Genomic DNA, 11,276 nt, shown 5'->3' with positions numbered 1-11,276 from the left:
GCAAAGACGAGACCAGGGCAACGTTTTTCCGCTTCATAGATTAATAATTCTCCTCCCTTCTTTGAAATAACTATCGGTTTAACATGGCTGGAAAACCACAAACGAATTTTCAGTGAATAGTGTTAACAATGCTTAAACGTGTGAATACAATAAAAACTGTAAAGACCAAATTACACATTGAGATTTACTTTCAAACAAGTTGTATAGACATTCACAATCTGGAGCAAAAGCATAGCCGTCTACAGGTTGCAACCATATACTACAGTAAATCACAGGAAACATCTTCACACAAGTATTTATTAGGTATATAACAATTAGTTTAAAAATAGAAAGATCTCTAAAACAAAATGCATGTCATCATTAGAAATGAACATCTGAACTCATGGCGAATGAGTTATGTCAAAGGGTGTGTGAGCCCAGAAGCAGCTTTAAGGGCGACCGTAACACTGACTGAGATGCTGTTAAAAAGGCAGTTGATGTCCTCTCCCCTCACAATCCTTCATTAATACATAATGGAGCACATCAACATAAACACCCCTCAGTATTTCCCCAATCTCCTTCCTTCTTACGTTGTTTCAGATGCTCCAAACAGGATTCTGGTCCTTGTGTCAGTCTGTCGTTTAGTGGCAATCAACATAGTCATTAAGAACATTTTATTTCCCACCCCCCCAAGAGTTTGTGGTTATTGGATGTGTGGCCGTGGTTTGAGAATTAGTTTCCCCGTCTGTAAAAGGGACAAACACATCAAAGTCAATACAATGCATAGATGTACAGGCAATCATTCAAAATCATACTTTTAAACAATGTAAGGGATGGCCAAAAATGTGACAGCTGGATTGAATTGATTATGAATTAAGTTAGCCTCAAAGAAGATGACTTACATCATCGCAGGACATGTTGTATTCAGCTAAAACTGTCCGACAGCGTGCTGCAATACTTGAAGAGAGTGAGTTAACGGAGAATTGTCCTATTACTGAAGTAAACCTCCATTTTTTATTTTTTAAATGGAACGTTATAGAAGGGTCCAGACACTTTTCTTGTGATTTGGCTTGTTTTTGAGAAAAACTAACCACAATAGCGATTTCGCATTGCTTGTTGTGCAGTATCAGGGCAGACATGAACAAAATATATATTTTTAAACATCCTTTTGGAAACAAACACTCTCAGTATAGCGATGTATAGGATCATTAAGGCCACCAGGTCCATAGCTGTCATTTACCATCCAAACAGTATCACTACTTCCTTAATTGATTATTTTCAGTACAATGATGTAGGTCTTTAGATGTTGTACACATGAAATTGTGGCATTTCAAACTTTATCTTCAACGTTACAATCCATTTTAGTCAAGTAGCGCCGTTTCCCCCACGCAGCTGTGCAGGCCGAGAGAGTACACGGACATAGCCCGCACAGCATTTTACTTGTAGAAGAAACATCTTGAGTTGCACAAAATGTAATATAACGTTGCGGTTCAAGTTAGGAATGACACAATTGCATGTGTACAATATCTAAAGACCTGCATCAATATACTGAAAATTCTGGAAGTAGGAAGTATATGTCATAAGGTGAAAGCACCAATTTGTAAGTCGCTCTGGATAAGAGCGTCTGCTAAATGACTTAAATGTAAATGTAAGTAGTGACAATGTTTGGATTGTAAATGACAGCTTTGGACCTGGTGGCCTTCTTCATAGTCCCACTGAGTAAATTAAGTGTGGAACTTTAAACAAGAGGAAGGATACATTGATGGTGCAACGACTCGTTTGTGTATTCCAGCAAAGAACAGAGCGATCAAAGTAATGCAGCTGATGGTGAAGAACGGATGGTTCCACAACGATGAGAAGAAAGACACCTGAGAAAGACAGCCAGAGGTACAGAGAGATTAGACAGGCAAACACACGCAACCAAACTAAAATCACAAACACACTGATCTGTGTGAAAGGTATCCTACTTTGTCACATACACAATCAAGCTGACATCACAAACACACTGACCTTCTGTGTGTCAGGGTCTATCAACCAGTTCCAGGCTCCAGTCGCCGTACAAACTGAGACCACTATTAGAATCACTGAAACAAATGTGAGATATTGATGTATATCCCCTGAAAACAAGTGGCAGAATAATGTAGGCCTGAATCCTTTACAATCAAATTCAAAATACTCAGGCTGGGAGGCCATTTACTCTTGAAATGTTAATGATTATGGTTTGACAGTAGCAATATAGTCATTGATTATGGTTAGACAGAGTTAGAACTACAAATACTTACTTCGCCACCTCCCGGTTGCAGGTTGCAAACAGGAGACGTATTCTGTCAATCTTCTCTCAAAAGCTTTCAGGTCTGCAAAAACAAGCAGTTTTTGATGTTCTTGATCAAAACCACACAGAAGGAACATAAAATATGCTTTTTTTGTGCTGTGCTTGATTGGTTTGGAACCGATGGGAGTAATCTAAAAGTAAATAAACGACTGAATTATGTTTAGTTTGGACTGGCAAAACAAGCCTATAGTTAACGACCTTCTGAGATATCCAGGTTATGAATAGAATCAATCAAATGGTCTAAAGTGTGCGTATACGTTTGCATTGGTTAACAGTTCTGGTGAGCATGCAGCGGTGGTCTTCTGGGGCTAACAACTACCGGTATGCTAACTATTTACAGCATAGCTAGCTAGCCTGCTAATTAGTGTAGCTAACAAGCCTTTGTGTGGATTTTTTTTTGTACAAGTTAATGTCGAACCCCCGAGTAGGGAAATCAGCAAAAATGTAATTAGCTTGAGTTTGGTATTTTGACGAATTTACCCATTAATGTCCTTTAAGAGAAAAGGTTAGCCTAGCTAGCTAGCTAGGTCACCGCGGCTGGCTAATCAAGCTAACAAGCGACTCAAGTGAATTGCAAAGGCACGTTTGTCACCGTGCGTTTTACTTCAAAGTGAAACTTCACTTATAATAACATGCATCATGATTTGTGAGAAAAAAAATGGAATTTGCTTGCCATGTTGACTACCTTCGGCCTGTTCCAAGGAATTCATTGCTCTTCTCTCCGGCTGGTGGACGCGCTAGCTAGTTCTCCTGGGCAATTGGGAACAGGCGAAACCCCTAACGTGGATTGGACGATTTCGGAAAATGTACGGTGATTGGTTTAAACAAGTACTGTTACAGCGCAACCCCTAGCACCTACTTTTTTTTATTTTTATATATATATATATATTAATATCAAATCAATACATAAAGCGCATGAGGGAACACAAGCATACATAGATTACAAACAATAGACAATCGAGCTAGGGGGTACACTATCACATTACAATTACACAAGGACCTTAAGGGACATGCATATACTTTCAATTCTAACAGCTTTTTTGTTAGTAGAGCATTTAACCATCTTAAAATACAGTTCAATTTCTTTTTGTAGGGTACGAAAATGTGGTTTTCTGTTTGTAAATTTACATTTGTGTATATGAAATTTGGCCAAAAGAATAATGAAATTAATTACATAAAAATGATTCCGCTTATTTCTATTGTATGTAAAGAATCCAAACAGTACATCTCTCCACAATAGTGTAAAATCTTCATAAATGTGTTCAATTATAAACCTACTGATGTCTTGTCAAAGTTTTCTTTACATTCATACAATGCCAAAAAAGATGCACAACTGTTTCTGGGTGGTCATTACAAAAGGAGCAATTTGTGTTGATGTTTTCCTTAAACTTCTTCATATAGTGGTTGGCAGGATAATATTTATGAATAATTTTAAAGGAAACTTCCTTAATTTTGTTAACAAGTAGGTATGTGTGTGGCAACATCCAAACTTTTTTCCAACAGATATTATCAATAAATCCATTCCAATAAGGCATGACATAAGGTATAGATACAACATCCTGCTGAAACAAGGATCGTATCGCTCTGTTGTTGAATGGACCAAAAGAGAAACAAATCTTTCCTACTGATGAGTCAACAGGGTCCCCCTAGCACCTACTCATCCACTCTTCAGATATGATCTAAACGTAGGTCGCAGAGACCAAATAACCATTGAATATATATTTGTTTAAAAGAATGTTTATTGAGTGTTCAAAGACCGCACAATCAGCTCTGGTGAAATACATGTTTAATATTGAGAGAAAATACAAAATGTGTTTTGTATATCTCACTGATCTCGTTGTGAAGAATCTTTGGTCAATGTAGCAGCACCTAGATTTGCCAAGGCTACATTACAATTACATCACATTAAATATAACATGTTACAGGCAATCAAGTTCTTAAATAGTGTAGCCAGCTTTGTTGTTTATGGGAACCAGCTTGTTTGCCAACAACACATTAAACATTTCCTTCAGCACTTTATCCACATCATCATCAGATATGTCTTTCATATCCAAAACATCAAAACCATCCTGGTTGTTGTAGGTGACCTCACTGAAGGTCCAGCCAATTAGAGCTCTGAATCCTGTAGCCGTCTGCAGTGAGCAGATGGACTTGTTGGTGAATAGAGAATTTGGATCTGTCTGAAGGCAGTGGGAAGTCTCTAGGAAATGATCAAACCCACGGGGAACCAGGGTGAAGCCGTAGATCTTCTTGGTTGGGCTCTTGTCTACCAGAGGCGAGTTGGTAAAGGCCTCATTGAGAACCAGAGGCTTTCGACCAGTCTTCTCCAAGGTCCACAGGTCTCCATCTTGTATGAGACGGAAGACACCAGGGGATTGTGGCTGGTCCTTCCCGGAGACGAGCTCAAGAGGGTGCCATATTTGGGAGGATACCCCAAAGCTCACGTCTGCAATGTAAGCAGTCCCATCAATGACCACCTTGTTGATGAGGTGAGAGTCTGTTGGCCCGAACTGGTTTATGGTGTTGTTGTAGACTCTTGAACCCAGTGTTACTGGATTATAACCCATCTCTTTTAGTACCCAAGCAAAGAGGAGGTTATTCTCACAACACCAACCCCCCCGATTGCTCCTCACAATCTTATTGAAAATCAACTCATGGTCCATAGTGATCTTCTCACCACAGTGAATGCTGAGGTTTTCAAATGGTATTGACATCACATGGTGTTTGTGGACCTGGTTCAGTGTTTCAAGGTCTGGTTTAGAAAATGGGCCGTAGAACCCGATCCTCTTGAAGTACTCTTCCAGATTCATTTTGTCCTAAGAGTTAACAAAACAAAGACACTGCATGAGGATCTGCTTTTGCAGAATTTACGACTACATATACAGAAACTGACATCCGCTAATGTCTCATTCACAATTTGTTTTTCACATAGAGTAAGTTCCTCTTTGCAATTGAAACACCATCATATAGGCATTATCCTTGAATTGAAAGATACAATATTAAATAATAGACAAAAACTTGTGATACACAAGGATACTACATGGAGGCACGGGCAGCTATATTTCATTTCCATTTGATGATTACTTACTTTCAAAGGCAGTGAAAAAGTAGCTTCTCAAAGTATTGCTTGCTGTTCAGAGTTATTCAGGGCAAGTAGGGCAAAGCAGTTGAGCATTAAAAGAGATAAGAATGGCTCTTGCATGACAAAAAAACAGAGCACCCTAGACTTTGCTCATGTACTGGAAAGCAAAACTAAAGTTCACGAGTGAGCCTTGCATAAGGGACCTCACTTGTAAAACACTGGAGCCTTGTGATGTGTATGGGAAGTGTTGTACATTTCAGAAATAATTAATTTTTTATTTCACCTCTATTTAACCAGGTAGGCCAGTTGAGAACAAGTTCTCCTTTACAACTGCGACCTGGCCAAGATAAAGCAAAGCAGTGCGACACAAACAACAACACAGAGTTACACATGGAATAAACAAACATACAGTCAATAACACATTAGAAAAGTCTACATACAGTGTGTGCAAATTAATTAAGATTAGGGAGGTAAGGCAATAAATAGGCCATAGTAGCGAAATAATTACAATTGAGCAATTAAACACTGGAGTGATAGATGTGCAGAAGATGAATGTGCAAGTAGAGATACTGGGGTACAAAGGATAAGAAAAAAAATATATAACAATATGGGGATGTGGTATTTGGGTGGGCTATTTACAGATGGGCTATTTACAGGTGCAATGATCTGTAAAGCTGCTCTGACAGCTGATGCTTAAAGTTAGTGAGGGCGATATGAGTCTCCAGCTTCAGTGAATTTTGCAATTCGTTCAAGTCATTGACAGCAGAGAACTGGAAGGAAAGGTGGCCAAAGTAGGAGTTGGCTTTGGGAGTGACCAGTGAAATTTACCTGCTGGACACGTGCTACGGGTGGGTGCTGCTATGGTGACCAGGGAGCTGAGATAAGGCGGGCTATACCAAGTAAAGACTTATAGATGACCCGGAGCCATTGGGTTTGGCGACGAATATAAAGCGAGGGCCAGCCAACGAGAGCATGCAGGTCGTGGTGGTGGGTAGTATATGGGGCTTTGGTGGAAGAACAGATTGGCACTGTGATAGACTGCATCCAATTTTCATTGTGAATAAGAATTTGTTCTTAACTGACTTGCCTAGTTAAATAAAGGTCAAATAAAAAATAAAAATAAACATTCTCTACCCTGTCAATAAAGAGGAGGAGTTACCTACTACGTCAAAAGTGTAAAGTAGGAAGTTCGCGTAGCCCATCCACTGACAAGTCTTTTTTTAAATAAATTTTAAAATAATTTTTATTAACAACAAATCAATACATAAAGCACATGAGGGAACACAAGCATACATAGACATCCACTGACAAGTCATGAAACCGCTCGCAGTTCCCTTCATGAATTTCACTATCTCCGCCCAAGGAAGTTGTTTGTAAAATAGGAACAGCCTGTCACACCGATTAATTCATTCAAGCACTGATGCTGGACAAACGATAAGGTTGCTAAGTTAAAACGTCAAGGTAAAATCCTGTTTTCAATTGAAATTAAAGTGTTTGCTGTTCAATAGCTTAGATAACAGCCTGTATACTAGTAGAATATGGCAGCGACCTGATTGATACAGTACAGGTTTACACAACTGTCATTGTCGTACTCTTATGTAGCTAAACTAGTTTACATCAAATGTTGCGTTCATGACCCAAATGTAGCCAAACGTCAACGTAGCATTATTAGTAATAGGCCACAATCTTACAAGTATGGCTACAGTAGACGTGATGAGGTTGCAGGTTGTTGGTTGTTATACATTTCGGCACGTGTCTCTTTTACAAATTCAATACTTTAATTCATGTTCTCGCTGATGGTACTGTGTGGTGTTATTTCAAGTATATTGAACTTCAAGTTTACTTTTCAGAGAAATGGTGAAGGCGCGAATGTTTTTGATATCAGGTGGCAGTGGATACTTTGGTTTCCGGTAAGCCCATCAAAATATAAATATGCCACCGCCTGTACATAGTCTTCATCTTATCAGTACAGAAGAGAATTTGTACATTACCAAGTGAATGTAAAAATAATTCGGTAACGGTAGTCCTAAACCCCACTAGGGGGAGTTATCATACCAGTTATTCTAATGCTGTTATTCACTGTAGTCTATTTATTCTGTGTTACATACCAAAGTGGCAGAACCTTATCACCCCATCAATTGAATCCCTGCTTACAACAAATTGTTGTGACTTACTAATGGTAGCGTCATAAGCATTGCTTAACTTGGGCAGGAGCTCACCGGAGCTGAGTACCAGCACCTCAAATGTTCTACTGCTTAAGCTCCTGTTCCTCTTATAGAATATTTGCTAAAAAAGTATTGTGGAGCTCCTGCACCTAAATATAAACAGTATTGGCACCCAAAATGAGTACCTGCACCTATTTCAGTGCAAATCAAGCACTGTACATAAGAAGGCTAATGACTTTCCTATTTCATTTTTTTAGTGTTGAACTGAACATTCCTAGAATATCCCTCACTACATGTGTAAGGCTTCCCTATATCCAATATTCCAGATTAGCATTTGCACACCAGTATTTCTACTTGCACATCTTCATCTGCACATCTCACTCCAGTGTTAATTTGCTAAATTGTAATTACTTTGCTACTATGGCCTATTTATTGCCTTACCTCCTCATGCCATTTGCACACACTGTATATAGACTTTATTTTTTTCTATTGTGTTATTGACTGTATGCTTGTTTATTCCATGTGTATCTCTGTGTTGTTGTTTGTGTCACACTGCTTTGCTCTATTTTGGCCAGGTCGCAGTTGTAAATGAGAACTTGTTCTCAACTAGCCTACCTGGTTAAATAAAGGTGAAATAAAACAATTAAAAACAGGATCACTTCATTTCACTTCTTCATTTCTTACAGCCTTTCCTGCTCACTACATAAAAAGGAAGATGAAGTCATTCTGTTTGATATGAGCCCACCCAGCCTAGAGGTTCCAGAGGGCATTGTGTTCCTAAAGGGAGAGATTTGTGAATATGCTCAGGTGGAGAATGGCGGTCACTGGCATGGACTGTGTTTTCCACAGCTCCTACGGCATGTCTGTCAGGGACCAGCTGAACAGGAAGCTGATTGAAGAGGTGAATGTCCAGGGCACAGAGCATGTCCTCAGGGCCTGTGTAGAGGCTGGAGTCTCCAGGCTCGTCTACACCAGCACCTTCAACTTAGTGTTCGGAGGCCAAGACATTGAGGGTGGTGATGAAAGCCTCCCCTACCTACCTCTCAATCTCCACCCTGACCACTACTCCAGAACCAAGTCGGTAGCTGAGATGGCCGTGATGAAAGCCAGTGGTACAGAGCTGAAGGACGGGACAGGTGTGTTGAGGGCCTGTGCTCTGCGTCCAGCCGGTATATACGGGCCTGGTGAGCAGAGGCACCTGCCCAGGATCGTTGGGTACATAGAGAAGGGGATATTCAGGTTTGTGTATGGAGATCCAAGACGTTTAGTGGAGTTTGTCCATGTAGACAACCTGGTGTCTGCACACAAACTGGCTGCAGAGGCTCTGATGTCAGAGCACCAGCACCGCTCTGCTGGACAGGCATACTTCATCTCAGACGGAAGACCTGTCAACAACTTTGAGTTCTTCAGACCTCTGGTAGAGGGTTTGAGTTACTCTTTCCCGAAATTACGTCTAGCCCTCTCTCTCATTTACTTTGTTGCATTCCTCACTGAGATGATTCACCATCTCTTCGGCCCGATCTATAACTTCCAGCCTCTGCTCACACGCACAGAGGTGTATAAGACTGTCGTGACGCATGATGAATCCCAAGGCCAAGCTGGGTTATGAGCCCTAGGAGTATAACCTGGAGGAGGTTGTGCAGTGGTTCAAGAGTAAACCTAGGGGTTCACTTCTCCAGCGACTGATGCTAGATGTTCTTCTATTAGTAGCTCTGGCCCTTTCATACCTCCCAGTGGTTGGCAGCTAATCAGCAGGCAGTAATAAAGTGATACATCTCAATGGCACATTTTAAATGTTGAAACTTGTTCTATACTAGTGGTGATGGATTGTTTGGTTCTCCTTTTATTAATTACAATGTACAGTTTGTAATAAAATAAATAAATAAATATTATTAACCAGAATTAGACCTGTTCAAAATAAAGACCACATTCCCTTAATAAATGTCCATGAATGTGTTTTGTGTAAATTCCAACAATAGATGTACCTAGTTAGATATAGTATAGCTAACTTTAGTCTTATATTGACAATTGTTGGACACAATGCATTTTGTTTTTGGCAGGGTTTTTAAAGCCAGAATGGAATGTTTGTTTTAATTTGTGCCTGTCCATGGAAGTACCTGACCATAGTCCACTAGTCAAATGCAGTATTTACATAAGGATTCTCTAAACTTGATTATGTATAAGAGACATCTCTTGGTGCAGATGTCTGTTGGTACAAACAACATTTGGTCCCACTTTAAATTAAGTACAACTTATAAAGGTTTTTTAAAGCATACATAAAGACTTCATAAGCACTACATAAATGCTTCAAAAATCATCTATAAGCATATGTCATAAAGGGTGATATAATTCCCACTGTAGGGTGAATTATGTTTATACACCATTTAAATTTAAGATTTATTTAACTAGGCAGGTCAGTTAAGAACAAATTATTATTGACAATGACTGCCTATCAAGGAACAATGGGTTAACTGTTTTGTTCAGGGGCAGAACGATTTTTACCTTGTCTGCTCCGGGATTTGATCCAGAAACCTTTCAGTTACTGGCTCAACTCTCTAACCGCCCTGATGACATACGCTTATAGATGATTTGTGACGCATTTATGTAGTGCTTATGAAGCCTTTATGTATGCTATATAAAACCCTTTATAAGTTGTACTTCATTTAAAGTGGGACCCGACATTTACTTTGGTTTTGTTTTTACATCTCAATTGAAGATGGTAATAAGAAATATGACGAACAATGTATTGTAATGTTTAACAGATAAGATTGGATGTTTATTTTATACTGTGTAACTTGGAAATGTTTTATGATGTCAATGTGTGATATATTTTATCAGGCCTGCTGCTGAATTCCTAACCTTTCTGGTTGTTTTGTGACTAAATCCTAATGGGGATCAATAATTTGGTGGTATTTATAATAACATTTTCTATAAGGGATATTTTTATTTTATTTTAGTTGGATAATGTTCTCATATTATAGAATAAAATTACATGACTGACCAGCCTGTGATTTGTGTTTCTAATGAGTTGCACAAAGTAATAAGCTAACTTCATTATACATTTTATACAGTCTTAGCTTAATCATCAATTATTATATAAACTTTTTTGTATCTTATAAAACATCAATGTTTTTGAGACAATGCAATATTTTTCGGTCAAGAATTAAAATCATAGATGCGAGTCATGCGACAAGTGAGAGCTGCATAATCTTGGTGGCAAAAGCCCTATCAACAGATAGACAGAAGAGAAGCCTTCCCTGCATTCGGCATCTAAAATGTAATACATTGTGTTCAGCATCCTCTAGAAACAATCCATTCTAAATTCAGTGAAGCAGTCCCGAAACCGAAAAGGCCAAATGAAATTGGGCCAGGTGAGACTAGTCCTTTGTGCAGTTTTTTTTAAAGGCTGAGATGAATACAGCCGTACTCTCTAGGGACTACTCTTTTTCAAACGCAGGCACCCCCTTGCTGAGTTGGTCGCAATCATTGTTTCGCTCCAGCATTAACCACATTCCAGAGAGGCGGAGTGCACCCCGTCCACTTCCTCGCATTCCTTCTCCACAAACAAGTCCCTTGCGCTAAATTGTGTTTAAAACGTGTTTTGGCGCACTCTGTGTCTTTTAATATGTAAGATGTGGCTGTTAGTGGTGTATTGCAATATTTTCTCAACCTCAAATTTACATTTGAGACTCTTTTGGAAAACTGGAGAAAAACTGAC

The 11,276-nt window shown here is 39.2% G+C and overlaps 2 protein-coding genes and 1 pseudogene across 3 annotated transcripts; 1 reads left to right on the top strand and 2 right to left on the bottom strand.

Annotated features, from left to right (window-relative positions):
* Nucleotides 1-283: 283 nt before the first annotated feature.
* LOC115112484 (nuclear envelope phosphatase-regulatory subunit 1) lies at nt 284-3,102 on the bottom strand. 2 transcript variants are annotated; one of them, XM_029639581.2, is made up of 6 exons: nt 2,997-3,102; nt 2,262-2,333; nt 1,990-2,063; nt 1,738-1,847; nt 882-936; nt 284-724 (listed from the first exon to the last, which is right to left on the bottom strand). In XM_029639581.2, exons 1-6 carry the CDS (start codon nt 3,019-3,021, stop codon nt 683-685), a joined length of 378 nt encoding a protein of 125 aa, XP_029495441.1. In that variant the 5' UTR covers nt 3,022-3,102; the 3' UTR covers nt 284-682. The 2 variants fall into 2 exon arrangements, with proteins under 2 accessions (XP_029495441.1, XP_029495440.1); XM_029639580.2 differs by having other exon boundaries at nt 2,985-3,093.
* Nucleotides 3,103-4,032: 930 nt separating this feature from the next.
* On the bottom strand, nt 4,033-5,562 carry LOC115111137 (arylamine N-acetyltransferase, pineal gland isozyme NAT-10-like). Its single transcript, XM_029637012.2, has 2 exons — nt 5,400-5,562; nt 4,033-5,127 (listed from the first exon to the last, which is right to left on the bottom strand). Exon 2 carries the CDS (start codon nt 5,119-5,121, stop codon nt 4,249-4,251), a length of 873 nt encoding a protein of 290 aa, XP_029492872.1. The 5' UTR covers nt 5,122-5,127; nt 5,400-5,562; the 3' UTR covers nt 4,033-4,248.
* Nucleotides 5,563-6,769: 1,207 nt separating this feature from the next.
* Nucleotides 6,770-10,561, top strand: LOC115111136 (short-chain dehydrogenase/reductase family 42E member 1-like; annotated as a pseudogene).
* Nucleotides 10,562-11,276: the final 715 nt, after the last annotated feature.

Source organism: Oncorhynchus nerka, linkage group LG27, assembly GCF_034236695.1.
Source record: "Oncorhynchus nerka isolate Pitt River linkage group LG27, Oner_Uvic_2.0, whole genome shotgun sequence".
Taxonomy (NCBI): Eukaryota; Metazoa; Chordata; class Actinopteri; order Salmoniformes; family Salmonidae; genus Oncorhynchus; species Oncorhynchus nerka.
The sequence above is the reverse complement of the archived record's forward strand: the minus strand, read 5'-3'. Positions and strand labels throughout refer to the sequence as shown.